Here is an 18,329-nt window from a genome sequence, read left to right as displayed (position 1 = left end):
ACATGAACACACCCTTTTGCACATTTCTAGGTTGTTATATCTACCTCGTAGTATGGCAGAAGGGAAAACATTGAAGCGAGCGGAATTGTGTTGACAGAGCATTTACAAAACATGGAGAATCGCAAGCCTGCAAGTGGAGTCAGTGCCAAAGAGGGGGAAATGTGCATAAACAAAAATAAACCCTAATGGGAATGTGTGCTCAAAGTGATGGAGAATATATGTGCATAAGTGGCCATTGTTAATGGTGCATTTACACCATTTGGGGGAGCCCTTTGGGGGAGGGCGGTATAAAAGTGGAACTAATAAATAAAATAAAATAAATAAATAAAATTTATAGCTTGAAGATGCATTCCAACTAAGATATGTTTTTGCATTCTCAGTCCAAACGGTCAGGATGTTGTCAAGTGGATGCTGGTTATCAGAGCAATGAAACTGGGCTATGCACATGCAAGTTCTGCATACGTAGGGGACGCCTCACCTAACACTTCATAAATAATAATAAAGGGGAGGGGCACACTGGATCTGATGATTACTCCACAGGAGGCAAAAGTGTTGAACACAGTTTAGCAACAGTTAAAGGGGGTGGGTGCAAAAGCAAAACATGGTGAAGAAGAGAAATTCACCTACTCAAAGCTACAATTTTGTTGTATTTTGAAAGGAGAGGTAAAGTTTGGTGTCAGTTTTCCCCATCATTTGCAGTGCAATCCTTAATGGATCTATTTCAAATTCCACTGAAGCTTATTCAGTGGGACTTCTCTGAAGGAAGTGTTCTTAGGACTGCACTATCCCTTGAAATTTCTTGCAGACCTGCAATATGACATTGTATAAACACAGCCGAGGGAGAGTCCCATCCAATTTTTGAGTGGATGGTTGGCCTGTTAAGATCTTTTCCAAGGTTAAATTTTTTTTCCTGGAATATCTATGGAATATAAAAAATAAACAAGTGTGTAGCTGTTTGATTCCTTCAAAATCCAATTTTTTGTAACACCTTTTATCAATACCAAACAAAATAGCACAGTACGATGCATAAGCTTTTAAATTCTCTAGAACTATTAATCAGGCTGAATGTTTCAAAAATAAACAAGTGTGTGTGGGGGGGGAAGGAGGAGGGGGGAATAGTCTAAGAGCTCTGAAAGATCTTCCCATTTAAAAAAAATACCCAGCCTTATGAACAGTTTTGGCTAGCTCAAAAGCTTGCATGCTGTGTTATTTTCTCTTAAGAAAAAGGTATTGCATGATGACTGTTAGTGTTGATTAGTTACGCCTTTAACTTCACTCAAGTGTTAACAGCTAGAATTCTCAAGTCGTGCATACACAGGGATGGCATACAGAATGCTAATAAACTAAAGGCATCGAAACTGAATTTCACTGTTCCTCCAAGGAGCCTAGGACATGGCAGACCTTTTTTCTTTTTCATCCTCACAATAACGCTCCTGAGAGAAGAAGAAAAAGAAGATGAAGAGTTTGGATTTATATCCCCTTTCTCTTCTGTAAGGAGACTCAAAGGGGCTTACAATCTCTGTTCCCTTCACACACACACACCCGCCCCGCAACAAACACCCTGTTTGTTGGGGGGGGGGGGCTGAAAGAGCTCTGAAGAACTGTGACTAGCCCAAGGTCCCACAGCTGGCATGTGTTGGAGTGCACAAGCTAATATGGTTCACCAGATATGCGTCCACAGTTCCAGTGGCAGAACGAATCAAACCCGGTTCTCCAGATTAGAGTGTACCTGCTCTTAACCACTACACGATGCTGGCTAGTCAGAGAAAGTGTCAGCTAGCCCATGTTCGCCAGTGAGCTTCTATGCAAAGGGCAAGGGGCAATTCGGACTATTAAAAAATGCAGCCTTCAGACTATTGCCCCGTGCCCTGAAACTAAGCTTAGCATCCTATTGTTCTGTAGGCGCTCGCTTTCCTCATTGGCTGCTGTAAAGACCTACCGCGGACCAATCGTTTTTCACCATGCCCCTCCCTACTGGTGTCTTCGCCAAACGCTCGCCCTTCCGATTGGCTGATGGAAGCCACCCAATCCCTTTTCACCAGGTTTTTTAAAAGCAGTCTCATGACTCCACTCAGGAATTTCCTCCGTGTCGCCCAATGGAAGAAGCTTTCGCTACGTGATTGACATAGCAGGTGGGCCCTGGGAGAAGCAGGAGCCTGAAGGAAGGGCGGAAGTAAGCTGGACAGAAGGGCGGAAGTAAGCTGGAAGGAAGGGCAAAAGCCGACTCGGCGGGGGCGGTGGAAGCAAGATGGCGGCGGCGTGGAAGCTTGCGGAGTCCTGCGGCCTTTGGGTGCTCGTGGTTGTGGCTGCGGTGGTGCCTGCCCCTGGGGAGGCTTTGGGAACGCTGAACCTGCACGAACTCAGCGAGCTGAAATATGGGATCGAGATCGGGGCAGAGCCCGTCATGGCTGGGCAGGTATGGCGAGTGGTGGTGGATTGCCCGGTCCCTAGGGAGCCTCACTTTGAAGCCTGTTGCAGCAGAAACAGCGAAAAGGTGTCTGTTTCTTGGCTATTGGCAAGATCTCGACTCTCCTAGGCTGCAGTCCTATCAATTGTCACAAGTGCTCCTTGGGGCTGTTCCGTGGACAAGCTAAACAGGTGCAAGGGAAGTGCAAAGGAGCCAGCGTGGTGTAGTAATTAAGAGCAGGTGGATTCTAATGTGGAGAACCGGGTTTGATTCCCCACTCCTCTACCCGAGTGGCAGAGGCTTACCTGGTGAACCAGATGTGTTTCTGCACTCCTACATTCCTGCTGGATGACTGGGCTAGACACAGTTCTCTCAGAACTCTCTCAGCCTCACTTACCGCACAGGGGTTCTTGTTGTGGGGAGAGGAAAGGAAAGGAGCTAGTAAGCCACCTTGAGTCTCCTTACAGGAGAGAATGGTGGGATATAAATCCAATCACTTCTTCTTCTTCAAAGTTCCAGTTGGGAAGGTGGGTGAAGTGAAATGCCAGGTAAGCGGCTCCATGGTCGAAGCCTTGGTTTACCTGCATGGTGCTCAATCCCTGGTGAAGGTAGCGGACCCTGAAGAGATGCTGCCAGTCAGACTAGAACTGTTTCTCATTGGTAGAGGCTCTACTTTTATGCAGAAAGTCCCAGATTCAGTTCCTGACAACTCCAGTTTGATGGGTCAAGAAGGAGATGATCTACTGGAAAACCTGGAGAGCTACTACTAGTCTGAGTAGGCAGTGCTGGCTTTGTAAGACCAATAGTCTGATTTATGAAAGACAGATTCCTGTGTATGTGTAAGTGGGTAGTACTAAGTTATGTGGGTGTAAGGCAAGATAGTCCTGTGCACACATTAGCCTTTTTCAGTCTGTGCATACGAGGTAATTATGTTCCTTTCAGCATATGTGCAACCGGATGTGTTATTTAAAAACCCACATTTTTTTCCTACTACTGATCCCTGGGGTTTGTTTAGTTAAAATGAATGTGGGCTAGCATTTTCTTACTTTCCTCACTTCTATGTGTATTCATTGTGATGTGAGTAGGGCTAATGCCCAAGTATATGAAGCTGGAGAAGGGAGAGTGTCCAATGTCAGAGGGATGGCTATGGTTACACTACAACATTGCACAGTTTTGTGTTCAAGGGAATAGGTGCGCTGTGGCCTGATCTTTCACAGGCTTCTTCTCAACAGATACTTAGTGGCGAGTCTGTCCCTCCTATCAGTTTCCTCTTCCATAGTTTGTTGGCAGCCTGTGGCTTATCGCCTAAGTCATCAAACCCAATTTTTGAAGTGCATCTAATTTTTTATTTATTATGGACCAGTTCCCCCCTTCCTTTGTACAGTTTTGAAGCAGTTTGCGTCATAGTTCCTTTACAACTAATTAAAATACTCGTACAACAACATACTGTAGAACCTTTAAATAACATAACACCCAGCAAGGAAGAGAGAGATCAGTTTTCCCTAGTTCAGGGGTAGGGAACCTGCGGCTCTTCTGCCCTTGTACTGCGGCTCCACGAGCCGAGCCGCCGGCTTCATCCTTGCCCGCCCTGCAAGCAGCAGGGCGGGCGCACCAATTGCCCGCGGCCAGCTGGGCAGCGCCGCGGGTTTCCCCTCTCGCTCGCTTTGTTCGAGCGGGGCGGGTGCTTTCCCGGCGGCCGGCAAGGCCGAGCCGCTGGCCCCATCCTTGCCCGCCCTGCACGCAGCAGGGCGCGTGCATCTATGCGCTTCTCAGAATGAGTGGAGTAAAAGGTAAAAAAACCCAATATATACAGTTTTATCTTTATTTTAAATGTCAAAAATTATTTGCGGCTCCAAGTGTTTTCTTTTCCCGTGGAAAATGGGTCCAAATGGTTCTTTGAGTGTTAAAGGTTCCCTACCCCTGCCCTAGTTGGTCTCAAATATTGTAAAAGAAAATGGGAGAGTAAGGAAGAAAGGAAAGGGAGACCAGGTAGCGATGGGTAGATGCTGTCACTGTCTTCAGCCGTGGGCCTGGCTGAGCAGCTCCGTCTTTCATGCCCTGTGGAACTTCGGGGGGGGGGGGGCGGACTTGCTCACACTTACCGTGCTGTGTGCCCGCCTCTGCTTTCCGTTATTTTCTCCATTTTTTTTTACTGTAAACATTGGCCCAGGGGAATCTTTAGCATCGGCTGCTCTGAAAGGTGCTGATAGTGCTGTACAAATAATAAAATAGAACTTGCTTCACCAGATGCATGAAGCGTCTCCTTGTTTTGTAGCTTGAAGCATTTCTGTAACAACTGGGCCTGTTCATGGATGATGCATCTGAGTATCAGCCTCTGAGTATCAGTGATAGGAGGCAATATCAGGCTTGGCTTTGTGTCCTGTTTTGTGGGCCCCCAAGGTGCCTAGTTGGCCTCTTTGCGAAACAGGATGCTGGACTAGACAGACCAATGGCCTGACCTAGCTGGCCTGTTCTTAAGGGACCCAACAGCCAGAAAATACAGCAGGTATCATTGCAAAGATCAAATATAAGAACAGGAGAAACATGCAAAGATGGGAGGAATTCCCAACGACGTAGTATCAGCAGTATTTAAGTTGGCCTGGACTTTATTTATATTTAATTTCTACCCAATGGGGATCCAGAGCTGCTTAGAGCATTGTTCTTTCACCCTGTGTTTTTATCCTTTCAACAAGCACCTATGAGGTAGCTTAATGACAGGCTGAAGGTCAACTGGTGAGTTTTCATGGCAGGGTAGGGATTTGAGCCTGGGTCCACTACATTCTGGTCTTACGTTGGAGCCATTGTTTGATGCTGTCTGTCTGATTTCTCCAGGGCTTAATACAGGGATATATTTGGAAGGCCAAACCCTAATCTTGTTATGTATGAAGTGTGATGTAGTGCCCAGAGGCAAGCCTACTTCACTCTGTCTTGTAAAACAAGGTTGGGAAGAAGCTCTGTTTTGGCTGAAGGAGCCTTCATGGCTGCATGATAGTAATTGTAGAAAGTTCCCAGCCCTAAGGACTGTTTTTAGGCCGTTCTCAAGGCTTCTCTTTCCATAGTTAAATCCCAGGCACTGGTGGGAACAGAGACACGTTCAACTGTTTGGCAGGTTACATTGGAATATGTTTGCAGTCATGGCACAGGTTGCATCATCGTACCTGCGGCTTGCACCATCTGTGCCATACTTGACCCTGTGGGAAACATGATTGATTAGAGGCTGCTTGAATGGTAGTGCCTTCGGTCTCCTTTGTGATTTACCAAGAGCTGGTTTAAATAGAGTAAAGCCAAGTTACTCCTCTTTGGCTTGTTTTGGTCGTAGCTTCCGGCCTTGATCTGGCACCAGGGAGGGAGGCTTAGTTTCATCATGATGGTGGGATACTTTCTGTTCCTGTTAATTCACAGCTGTGTGCTGCAAGAAACTCCAGGTGGCAGGAATAGCAGTGGATGTACTTTAAACTGCAATTAAGGCTTTCAAAAAGTGGTTTAGTGTGATACAGTGGTTAGAATTTCTGGACTGAGATCTGAGAGAACCAGATGTTCTGGATGACTCAGGTCAGGCCTGGTTCAGATTTGGAAGCACTTAAACCCTAGACATCTAATTAGAATTCCTTTGTCATATAATTTAATTCCTAGCCAGAAGTACATATCAGTAACACTTCAGATTCATTCTGGGTACAATGTGTATGTGAAAAGGGCCATCAAGTCACAGGCAATCTACAACAGCGCAGTAGGTTTTTCAAAACAAGGAACTAACAGAGGTTGTTTGCTATTGCTTTCTTCAGCATAGAGACCTTGGTATTCCCTGGTGGTCTCCTATCCAGGTATTAGCTAGGACCAACCTTCTCGTGAGATAAGGCTAGCCCGGGCCATCCAAGACAGGGCTTCTAGATAATAGCACACCAGTAATATTATTAGAGAAACTTTGCTTCCAGCGTGGTCTAGTGGTTAAGAGCAGGTGCACTCTAATCTGGAGAACCGGGTTTGATTCCCCACTCTGCCACTTGAGCTGTGGAGGCTTATTTGGGGAACCAGATTAGCTTGTGCCCTCCAACACATGCTAGCTGGGTGACCTTGGGCTAGTCACAGTTCTTCAGAGCTCTCTCAGCCCCACCTGCCTCACAGGGTGTTTTTTGTGGGGTGGGTGGGTAGGGGAAGGACATTGTAAGCCCATTTGAGTCTTTGCAGGAGAGAAGGGTGGATATAAATCCAAACTCTACTTCTTTCTTGTTCTTCTTCATTTTAAGCTTTTTATTGAACCATAGCTGTTGCATTTTTAACACTGACTAAGAGCCAGAGCGTGGTGTAGTGGTTTATAAGTGTCGAGCTGTATTTGAAAGACCCAGGTTCAAATTCCTACCTGTGCCATGGAAGGTTGCTGGGTGACCTTGGGTCAGTCACAAACTCTCAGCCTAACCACAGGGTTGTTGGGAGGATACAATACAGCAGAGAAGAATGATGTAAACTGCTTTAGCTTCCCATTGGGGAAAGAGGTGGGGTACAAGTGAATAAAATAAATAAGCCCATAATTTAAGGAGGGACGTTTCTTACCCTGAGGATAATCAGGTCACAGGCAAGGAGCCCCTTCTGAGAAGAAACTCGATTGATTGCTGTGGGCTTTCCGGGCTGTTTGGCTGATCTTGTTCCTAACGTTTTGCCTGCATCTGTGGCTGGCATCTTCAAAGGTGTATCACAGAGATACACCTCTGAAGATGCCAGCCACAGATGCAGGCAAAACGTTGGGAACAAGTGTTGTCAAAGGCTTTCACGGCCGGATACAACTGGTTCTGGTGGGTTTTCCGGACTGTGTGGCCGTGGTCTGGTGGATCTTGTTCCTAACGTTTCGCCTGCATCTGTGGCTGGCCTCTTCAGAGGTGTTAGGAACACGATCTATCAGACCACGCCACATAGCCCGGAAAGCCCACAACAACCAGTTGAGTCCCGCCGCGAAAGACTTCGACGACACATCAATCAACTGAATTTCCTCTGTAGGATTTTAACATCATCTGCTAACAGTAGACTCCAACTTGATGATTTGGCCAAGAATGTGCATCCTTGTTATCTTACAACAAGTATCTTATATTTAAAATGTTAGTTCTTTTTTCTTAAAGCCTATTTGCGATTACAGGTTTCTTCTATATCTTAATATCTTTTGACCCTCAGTCAACACACCTGTGTTTGTATGCCATTTCCCCTTCTGGAAAACTGGATATTCTTGCCATGCTTCCATTCCTAATATTTATTGACTATGTGTTAGTAGTCTTCTAACCTACCGTATATACTCGTGTATAAGTCGACCTGCATATAAGTCGAGGCACTTAATTTTACCACAAAAAGCTGGTAAAACTTATTGACTCGCGTATAAGTTGAGGGTGGGAAATGCAGCAGCTACTGGTAAATTTCAAAAATAAAAATAGATACCAATAAAATTACATTAATTGAGGCATCAGTAGGTTAAATGTTTTTGAATATTTATTTCAAAGAAAATCAGTAAACTAGCTCTGTAAGTGGAAAAGAGGGTCAACAAGAACAATATGGTATCAACAATAACTTTAAAAGTCAAAAACCTTAGCTCAATCAGCAACCAAGCTAAAACACAAGAGTTAAAATCCTTCAAAACTGGATTCCTCATCATCATCTGTATGTCCAAATGTAACCCAACTTAGATTTTAAGAGGCATATTATCAGAAATGGAAAATCTACTATTAGCTTCCATTGTAAACAATGGGGGATGGGGCACCCCTTTGGGGATCAATAACTTTGGATCCCATGACCCAAACTTCACCAAACCTGGCTGGTATCATAAAGAGACTCTCCTGATGAGACCAGCCAGGTTTGGTGAAGTTTGGCTCAGAGGGTCCAAAGTTATGGACCCTCAAAAGGGTAGCCCCATCTACTAATAGCTCCCATTGAAAACAATGGGGAATGGGGGCACCTCCTTTGGGGGTCCATAACTTTGGACCCTCTGAACCAAACTTTACCAAACTTGGCTGGTATCATCAGGAGTGTCTTCTGAGGGTACCCTGAAATTTTGGTATCGATAGCATAAAAGCTGCACCCCCTGCTGGCTGGCAAAGTAAAAACACAAAAAAATTTAATGACCCGCATAGAAGTCGAGGGGAGCTTTTTCAGCATTAAAAATGTGCTGAAAAATTCGTCTTATACATGAGTATATACGGTACTTTGTTTTCGTCCCTCTGCAAGGCTTCTGTTCTGGGTCTCTGACCTCTTTTTAGTTTTCTTCGTTGAGAAGTCAGGCTGGCTCTGTTTCTGTGCCTAGAGGCATTTTCTGCCGTCTTATTCAAGTCCATCAATTATTTCTCTGTGTTTCTGACCATGTCTTTGTCACAGGGTACCCCACTCTACCATGGAGTTTGCTTGGTGATTTTCTGCTAGACACCCTCAGCCTAACCTACCTTGCAGGGTTCCTTGTCTGGTTGCCTCTGGTACTAGGAATCCTTTCCAGGTTATCAGGGGACACTTATAAAGTTGGTTCTATTTTTTTAAAGAACACCAGAGGCCACCATGTGTGGGGGACACAACCATAGTAAACAAGGCTGGTATATAACAGGTAAAGACTAATAATTACACCAGTGCATACTTATACTCAAAAATGAGTAATATTCCAACCAATAATAAACTGGAATACAGTTCTATCTTTGTTCTCTTGGTAACAACTCAAAATATTATTAATATAGTTCAGCAGGTAAGCATGTAGGCTGTGTGTGGGTGACAGGCAAGGAAAACCTTGTGCCTTATTTGCAAGGCAAACTGAATTCATGGTGTTGTGAGCAGTGCAGCCATTTCTGGAAGCATTTCTCATTCTTTCTCTGCATACAAGTGCACCCACCCCCACAGCAGATCTGCCAACTGCCATCGCAGTGCTCTGAAGCAAAACGAACCAATTTATATTGCAAGTGGGATTCTTGGGACACGTCGCCTTTCAGAAATGGAGCTATCACGTCACTGATGAGCTTTCAAAAGGACTTCGTTTACTTGGAATTTTATACACTGCTTTCCTCTGCAGAGGGGATCTGACGCAGCTTACAACTTAGTTCCCCCCTCCTCAACTTTGCTTTCACAAATAGCAACCCAGTGAGGTAGGTTAGGCTTAGGGGGGGGCAGAGGGGGGGGGAGATTCCCTTGCCCGGTGAGCTTCCATGGCAGAGGAGGAAATTGTGCTTACCAGATCCTAGTCCAACCATGCTGGATTATGAACGAGACCATGTTTTTGGAAAGTTGTTGTCAGTAAAAGATTCTTTGATAAAGCTGGGTCTCTACAGTGGCTGTCTGAATCTGCATTTGTGTGTATTCTGGTGTTAGCATAGAAGTTGTTCCCCGTGCAACTGGAACTAGGCTCGGGGCAATCTTGATTAGTTGCTGACCTCACATGCTCCCATTGTAGCTGTTGCTGTTTTGTTGTGGCAGTGAATGACCCCTTTGCTATGTGGATATGTGCTTCAGATCTTATTCTGGCTCATTAATGGATCTTCAGTTGATTAGCTGCATGCCTTTTTAAGCGATCAAAGTGTTAGTAGCTGTTGTAATGGGATCTGTCCTCCAACACTGTGTTATGGCTGCACTAATTGAACTTTTGTGTGTGGGGGGTGATGTTAATTGAGAATCGGAATGACCCTTTTGCCTAACTAATTTCTGCAGGGTGAACTCATTTGCAGAGGCTAAATGGCAGGCAGCTTGCAAAACACTGCATATTCTAAGGCCCCTTCCGCACGGGCCATTTACAGCGGCCCAGGGACAGCAAAAACACCGTCCCTGGGCAGCCGTTCGCACAGCAGTGCCGTCCTGTGCGGCCCCGAGCGGCGTGAAGGCACCGTTTTCCACCTCCCTTCCTGAGGGAGGGTTTTGGAAGGCGCTGCTTTCCCGTGTCCCCCACCCCCCACCCCTCGTCCTCCAGCGTTGGTCTGGAGGGCTGCTGAGACCCGGCCACGCTGCCCTCTGACCCCTGGAGGTCGGAGGGCAGCATGGGCAGGTCCCTGCAGCCCTCCAGTCCGACGCTGGAGGACGAGGTGAGTGGGGGACACACAGAAGAGGTGACTCCGTGCAGAGCCGCCTCTTCTGTGCTGGCCTCTGCAGGGGCCGCTTGCACGCTCCCGTGCGAACGGCCCCCTTCTCTCCACAGGCATAATTTCTGCGGAAAGGGCCTAAGAGTGCAACCTTAAGAGGAAAGGAGCAGCTATAGAGGGTCCTGGAACTTCAGTTAGTCCAGGGCGTGGATTTTTGTTGTCTGATGCCCTATTAGGTGAAAGGGTTTCTGGAATACATTTGTGGGCGGAAGATGGAATCTCAGTCACAATGGGGTTTCCCATGTCAAGGAAATAACTGTCCAGGCTTCCGCGGAGAGTGGGTAAATGGGCAGTTCTCTAGAGCTCTTCCAGGTCAGATGTTATAGAACAGTGGTGGCGAACCTATGGCACAGGTGCCAGAGGTGGCACTCAGAGCCCTCTCTGTGGGCTCACGCAAACAGAGTGCCCCCCCCCCCAACACACACATCTAGACTGGCCTGGGCTCAATTATTAGCATTAAACTAAGACCTAGTTTTGAGGAAGCAGTGTAGGTAACCCTGTTAAGCCCCACTGATTTTCATGCAAAGAACTAAAGCACAAACCTTTTCCTGGGAGTAAGCTCGGTTGCTGGCAATGGGGCTTGCTTCTGAGTAAACCCTCCTAGGGTCGTGATTCACCTGTTGGAAGAGTTGCACGGTTGCTTCAAAGCAAAGCCACTGACTACCACCAAGCTTACTCCCGAGTAACGCACGTCTCGGAGCCAACAGTTTTTCTAAACTAAAACCTCTGTATTCAGGTTAAATTGCCGTGTTGGCACTTTGCGATAAATAAGTGGGTTTGGGGTTGGTTCGCCATCAGTGTTATAGAATGTGGAAAAAGAGTAATGAAGAAGATGATAGGCTGCCAGCAAACCCATCAGACATTGGAACGAGGAGGTCTTCTGAAAAGGGGACCCTGGAAACAATCTGTTTTTTTCTTAATATCTGATGAGGAATTCTGGGAAACTTGAAAGCTTGCATACTGTTATGTGTTGGTCCTCATAAAGATATTCCATGGGTTGTGTTCTTGGCTTTTACTTACGGACCAGTGTGGCTGTAAACAGCTTTCCTGCAAAACCCCACCTCCCCAACCTTTGTGCCCATGATGCTCGCTGTTTCTCCCAAAGTCTTGACACCCCTTTTTCTCACCTTCTGGCTCCCATTCTTGTATTTTCCCAGAGTAAGGCTTCAGATGTCGTGACCATCTCCTCCAAATACAAGCAGAAATATGAGTGTCGGCTACCAGCTGCCGCAGTGAAGATCCATCAGGAGAAAGATGAGGATCCGCAGAGCTACACCGGACTGGGCGTCTCAGAACTGCTGAAACCCATGGAGGCCGCTCCTTGCCTTATCAAGGTGACTTAGGAGCAGGTGTTGGGAGATCCAAGGGGCAGCCGAGTGAAGAGAGTGCCCTTGGGATGGGGTTTGCCTTCCAGAATTAGAATGAGTTCAACATATTATTTGACAGGTCTATATTTGGTACTTAGATCAGGCAACATTCTTATAGTAGTATTGTTCGGAAAACTTTTTGGAGGTAGTTTCAGAGTGCAGCTGTGTTAGTCTGCAGTACAATAGCTAGATTTGAGTCCAGTAGCACCTTAGAGACCAGCAAGGTTTTCAGGATATGGGTTTCCAAGAGTCAATCTGTTGAAGGGGGCTTTAACTCTCAAAAGGTTAGATCCCAAACATCTTGTTGGCCTCTAAAATCCTAAGCAAAGAGGAGCCCTGGCAATTGCAGTGCTTAATGTATTAGCATCAGCCTGGAAGATATAAGAAAATTGGAAGATGTAAGAAAATTGAACATACTTAAAAGATTTTGTCCCTGTGATAATGGCAGCAGGGGACTCTTATGCATTCCTTATTCGTTGATCCCAGACATGAAAAGATTCGGTTAAAAGTATAAGGACACGATTTTGGCGAGCTGCTTACAATTGCCGGAATACTACAGAATACCTCACCTGCTAAATAATAATGATTTGCTGTTCTGTGAGACTGTTTCAACTTTTCTTTTAGAAATAATGAAAGGGTAATAGCCTGTTTTTTGAAAAATTGTATCTACACCATATAGTTCTGTAGTTTTTGTCTGCTGCAGACCTTGTTTCTTTTTTACCTTTAAATGCCAATTAAGGCTTGTGGTTGTTGCTGTGGTTGTGGACCTCTAAGGTGCTACTGGACTCGAATCTCGCTGTCTTGAAGAGGTAGCTCACTAATACTTGACAGACAGGGGTCCTGAAGGTAGGAGTATTTCTTGCTTGGGACCACTTGGTGAATGAGTGGCTGGGACATGAATCAGAATTTCCCATCTCTAAACGCACTATACTGACATTTACTTCGTAGTCCCTGCGGTTCCCTTCCCTCGTAAAGTAGGGCAGTCTGCCTCTTAAAGGAGCTTATTCAGTTAATCAATCATTTGCTTCTTAACCAATCTGTGGCTGGCATCTTCAGAGGATCTTGACGTTTGCCAGCCACAGAGGATCTTCAGAGGATCTTGACGTTTGCCAGATCTTGACGATGCCAGCCACAGATGCAGGCGAAACGTCAGGAGAGAATGCTGCTAGAACACGGCCATACAGCCCGGAAACCACACAGCACCCAAGTGATTCCGGCCGTGAAAGCCTTCGACAATAAATTAAATTACATATTACCACACTTGGCTGAAGGTCCTCCTGTGAGGCTATCAGAGGAAATTTGGGGGGCCCTATAACTGAATAATTTATTCAGTTTGCCTGCCATCTCTAATACCTTTCTCTCCCTTTCTCTCATACAAAGTGGCATATCCGTAGCAAAGCAGCACGGAAAAAGAGCTGCCCATGTTTCTAGGCCTCACTGATACTTAAAATTTATCCACCACCAGTTAATCAGCCTGAGATTTAATCCGCCAATTGAAGTGTGCAGTCCTACTACATTCGTATTGTTGTCTTTCTTTTTACTCCCTCCCCCTGTCCAAATCTTGGACAAATTCTCCTGATGCGAAATTGGCATGAATTTTGGCTTCTAAAACCAAAATTTAACTGAATTAGACATTCCAGTTATGTTGGACAGATCCAGGGGCTTGGACAGATTGATGGAGGAGAAGTCGATCTATGGCTACCAATCTTGATCCTCTTTGATCTGAGATTGCAAATGCCTTAGCAGACCAGGTGCTCGGGATCAACAGCCGCAGAAGGCCATTGCTTTCACCTCCTGCATCTGAGCCCCCAAAGGCACCTAATGGGCCACTGCGAGTAGCAGAGAGCTGGACTAGATGGACTCTGGTCTGATCCAGCTGGCTTGTTCTTATGTTCTTATGTTTGTTTACATTGGAAAAGCAGCTTTTTTTCCTGGTTATAGAGACATTCATATGGTCTCCTCTCTGTCACTTGTGAAAATAGCTACTGCCAGAGGCAGCTTAGTGGGATTTCTCTTTGACCAAGTATCCTAGACTTCAACGTTTTCTCTTTTTGTTTCAGACTAAGGACTGGTGGACATACAAATTCTGCTATGGGAAGCACATTCAGCAATACCATATGGAAGGTACTGTTGTATCATTCGTCTTCCGGTTTAATTAATTTTATTTGAAAAATTAATTCCCTGCTTTTCTTCATGGTTTAAGGTGGCTTGAACTCTTCTGCTTGCTATTTCACCACTGCCAGCGACACCTCTTTCTACGATTTTACCTTTTTGCAACATAAATATTACTCATGGCAGCTCATTAAAAAACCCCGGCTTTCATAAAACTCACACAAACATAAAACAACAACATCAGCATTATCAAACAGCAATGCAAACTATGGGGCATTAAGACAACTGAACAATAATATTGCCTGCTTTGGTGGGATGAGACTTCACCGGACAAAAGCTCTTATAAGATTTTTGAAATTGGATAAGAATGAGCAGAGGCCAATTTTCTTTTTCCTTCTCCATGCATCAGTTTGGCAAGCCTATGGCTATTCTGGCCTGTGATTTAAATACTTTCATGGTGCAACTGTTATCATAGTTGGCAAAACGAGGGTCTGAAAGTCCCATTTGCCGCTGCTGCGCTAGGAAGTGGTGTAATTGGCAGTGGAAAAGCAGCAAGCCGAAGGGGGGCTCTTACTCCAGCTGTTGTTGTCCCCCCCAGGCAACACCCTTTTCCATTGGGTTTTTTTTCATATTGCCTCTCCCCAAATGTTAGAGATGTGAAAATAGGAAAAGTAGGAACCATACAAAATGATACATCTGCCACAAGCTTGATCCAACTTGCATACTCAGCACAGTTGCTTACCTAACAGTCATTTCTTCCTGTATCTTTGTTTTTTCTCCCTAGATTCTGAAATCAAAGGTGATGTCCTGTATCTGGGGTATTACCAGTCTGCATTTGACTGGGATAATGAAACCGCGAAGGTTGGTGTTCCTTTGAGTCTGGAATTCTTAATGCAATGGGGGAATGCTAACGTTGGATGTACGTGGATTTCTTTAAAAATTGGAAGGGGGTAGAAGCAGCTTCACTTCTCCTCCAGTTTAGAAATCGGCCTGGATCTCTGAAGAGGCTCAAGAATGAAGATGTGTTTTCCCTCCTCCTTTTCCCTTCTTTCCATTAGCCTTTACTCTCTTAGGGCACTTTCACACACCCTAAATCAGGGGTGTCCACTTTCACACACCCTAAATCAGGGGTGTCCAATTGGGCATGCCAGCAGGGGCTGATGGGAATTGTAGTCCATGAACATCTGAGGTGCCAGAGTTGGACACCCCTGCCCTAAATAATACACTTTCTCTCCACTTTCAGTGCACCTGAGGTGATTGTTTACAAGTGAATTTTGCCATGTGGCACAGGAAAAATCAATTGTAAAGTATGTTGACAGCGGATTGAAAGTGCATTTACTCAGCCCATGTGATAGCACCCTTTGATTTGGAATAGCGGTGTACCAAAAACCAGACCATCCTGGAATCAGTAGGGTGCAACATTCATACGGCCAGAATTCAGTGAAGCTACTCAGTATTGGCACAGTATATGGTAGTGACTACACTACCATCAAACCATTCATGTGTATATCTAGTTTAGGATTAACTCAGGGTGAAAGATCTCCTGTTTTCCCCCCACCCACTCATACACACAGACGCACAATTGTAGAGTTTATACACTAAGCTCACACATTTGGGTGGACTCCAGTTGTAGAGTTTATAGGCTAAGCTCACATATCTGGGTGGGCTCCAGGGGATTTTTCAGGCCTCGAGGTGAAATAAGGTAAGTTTAGATAAGTCCCAGAGTCACTGGGTGTTCTTAATTACTTTATTAAGGTACTTAGAATTGTTAGCTTCTGTGTCGTGTATAAATCAAGAGGGGAGTGTTGGCGCAGATCAGCAATTTCCTGTTGCTGAATACCTAATCAAGATTTTATCATAACAACCCCTCAGTATCATAACAACCCTGCATAAAGCAAGCAAATAATGAGCTTCCCAGATTTGAATGAGATAAATGTGCAGAACAAGTGGGCCGGACCTTGTTTGTATACAGCAGTCGGGTTGGGTGTTTTTATAATCCTAGTTTTTTAATCTTCTCAACAGTTGGCAACCCTGAGGAATGGGGTTGTGGGCGAATGCAGGATAACAGAACGAAAAGCAGCACATTTTGCTTAATAGTATGGTTGGGGGAGATTTATGGAGGAGAAGTCGATTTATGGCTACCAATCTTGATCCTCCTTGATCTGAGATTGCAAATGCCTCAACAGACCAGGTAATCGGGAGCAACAGCCGCAGAAGGCCATTGCGTTCACATCCTACATGTGAGCTCCCCAAGGCACCTGGTGGGCCACTGTGAGTAGCAGAGAGCTGGACTAGATGGACTCTGGTCTGATCCAGCTGGCTTGTTCTTATGTTCTTATGGGGGGTCATGTGGAATTTAACAGTGTTAGACTGCTAGCTGAAAAGTGTGTTAATTTCTGTCTTGGTCTTTGGGTCAGAAACTGCCACATCGAAGGCTCTGTAATGGCTAATGGATGAGGCAGTCCTGGGGGCGTGATTTGCTGATTGACTATCCCAAGTTTACACCTCTGCTTGATCACTCTAGACCAGGGGTAGGGAACCTGCGGCTCAAGAGCCGCATGCGGCTCTTCTGCCCTTGCACTGCGGCTCCACGAGCTGAGCCACCGGCTTCATCCTTGTCCGCAGCCGGCTGGGCCGCACCGCGGGCTTCCCCTCTCGCCCGCCCCATTGGAGCGGGGTGGGTGCTTTCCCGGCGGCCGGCAAGGCCGAGCCGCCGGCTTCATCCTTGCCCGCCCTGCAGGCAGCAGGGCGGGCGCACCAATTGCCTGCGGCCGGCTGGGCTGCGCCACGGGCTTCATCCTTGCCTGCCCTGCAGGCAGCAGGGTGGGCGCACCAATTGCCCGCGGCTGGCTGGGCAGCGCCGCGGGCTTCCCCTCTCACCCGCCTTGTTTGAGCGGGGCGGGCGCTTTCCGGGCGGGCGGCCGGCACGGCCGAGCCGCTGGCCCCATCCTTGCCCGCCCATGCGCTTCTCAGAATGAGTGGAGTAAAAGGTAAAAATGCCCAATATATACAGTGTTATCTTTATTTTAAATGTCAAAAATTATTTGCGGCTCCAAGTGTTTTCTTTTCCCATGGAAAACGGGTCCAAATGGCTCTTTGAGTGTTAAAGGTTCCCTACCCCTGCTCTAGACCAATGAATTTTAACAGGATCAAGGCAAGCCAAACTGACTCTTCCCAGCTCATACTAAACTCCCTTGAGTCGGTTGATGATAATGCCTCTTGGCTTGGAGGCGAAATTCTTGAGAAAAACCTTAAGGAGTCCTTTTTGAGTCTATCGAAATTGGACTATCTATCCCAAGCACGCTCTTGATTTACTTTTCTTTTTAGAAATAACATCCTTTTGCATAGCACCTGGAGGGGAGGGGGTTCATTCTGTCTTTCCACCCCCACCCCAGTCCCTGGGATTTGGCCGTGTCCTTGCTGCAAAATACCTAGCGTAATTTCAGAGTGGTGGCAGCATAACCAGTTTTTTCGTGCTGCAGGTAAACAGCATTTGTGTTACATGCCATCAAGTTGCCTCCGACATGTGGCTACCCTATGAATGATAAGATGTTTTGGAGGACGTTGATTTATGGCAATGCCACGAGTCAGAAGTGACCTTCTGGCACTTAATACACATACATGAATTAGTGACCTCCAAACTGTCCTGTCATTAGCAGCCTTGCTCTGACCTTGCAAACTGGGGACTGGAAGTTCCTTTTCTGAATCAGTCTCTCTCATGTTGCGTTTTCCTCTTTTGCTGCTGCCTGTTTCCCAGCACAATTGTGAATGAATAGCACAGCCTTTATTGGCATAACAAAAAAAACACGACTAACATAAATCATATTAAAGCAGGCGATAAAACTCGGGTAAATATAAATAAATTAGAAACTCTGAATTACTTCCATGAGAAAATTTGCTGCCTCTTCCCAAAAAGCAGAATCGGAATTATTCAACAAGAGAAATAATCTGAACAAATCTGTTAACTCGGGTTGAAAAAGAGATAAATTAATATACTTGGATCCAATTTTGGCAAATCTAGTACAGTGTAAAAACTGGTGAGCCAGTGTTTCAACTGGATTGGAATTACAGCTGCATAGCCTCTTAGGTTTTTCGAGATTATTAAACCTGCCGTTTAACAAGGCAGATGGCATGACATTGAATCTAGCAGTTGAAAGAGCTCTCCTTCCCAGCATGGTTGCCTTTCCAGTTCTCATAATGAGACTAAAGTAGGATAGCCTCAGTTTAGTAGATTCTGGGGAGAATTCAGGCTTCTTTGTCTTTCTGACAAGCTCTCCTCCAGTACTACATTTCAAATTAATTTTCTTCCTGTCAGTTTTCCTTATTGTCCAACTTTCAGATCCACATATAGTCCAGGAGAGT

General features: G+C 45.7%; 1 protein-coding gene across 1 annotated transcript in view; it reads left to right on the top strand.

Annotated features, from left to right (window-relative positions):
- The first annotated feature begins 2,082 nt into the window (after positions 1-2,082).
- The window catches only part of OS9 (OS9 endoplasmic reticulum lectin), a 39,167-nt gene continuing 22,920 nt past the window's right edge, over positions 2,083-18,329 (top strand). The window contains exons 1-4 of the mRNA XM_048491252.1: positions 2,083-2,416; positions 11,646-11,822; positions 13,916-13,979; positions 14,752-14,828. Coding sequence (XP_048347209.1) covers positions 2,249-2,416; positions 11,646-11,822; positions 13,916-13,979; positions 14,752-14,828 — 486 coding nt within the window. The 5' untranslated portion in view covers positions 2,083-2,248. The remainder of the gene's footprint in view (positions 2,417-11,645; positions 11,823-13,915; positions 13,980-14,751; positions 14,829-18,329) is intronic.

The sequence above is a fragment of the Sphaerodactylus townsendi genome, linkage group LG03 (genome assembly GCF_021028975.2).
Source record: "Sphaerodactylus townsendi isolate TG3544 linkage group LG03, MPM_Stown_v2.3, whole genome shotgun sequence".
Lineage (NCBI taxonomy): Eukaryota > Metazoa > Chordata > Lepidosauria > Squamata > Sphaerodactylidae > Sphaerodactylus > Sphaerodactylus townsendi.
The sequence above is the reverse complement of the archived record's forward strand: the minus strand, read 5'-3'. Positions and strand labels throughout refer to the sequence as shown.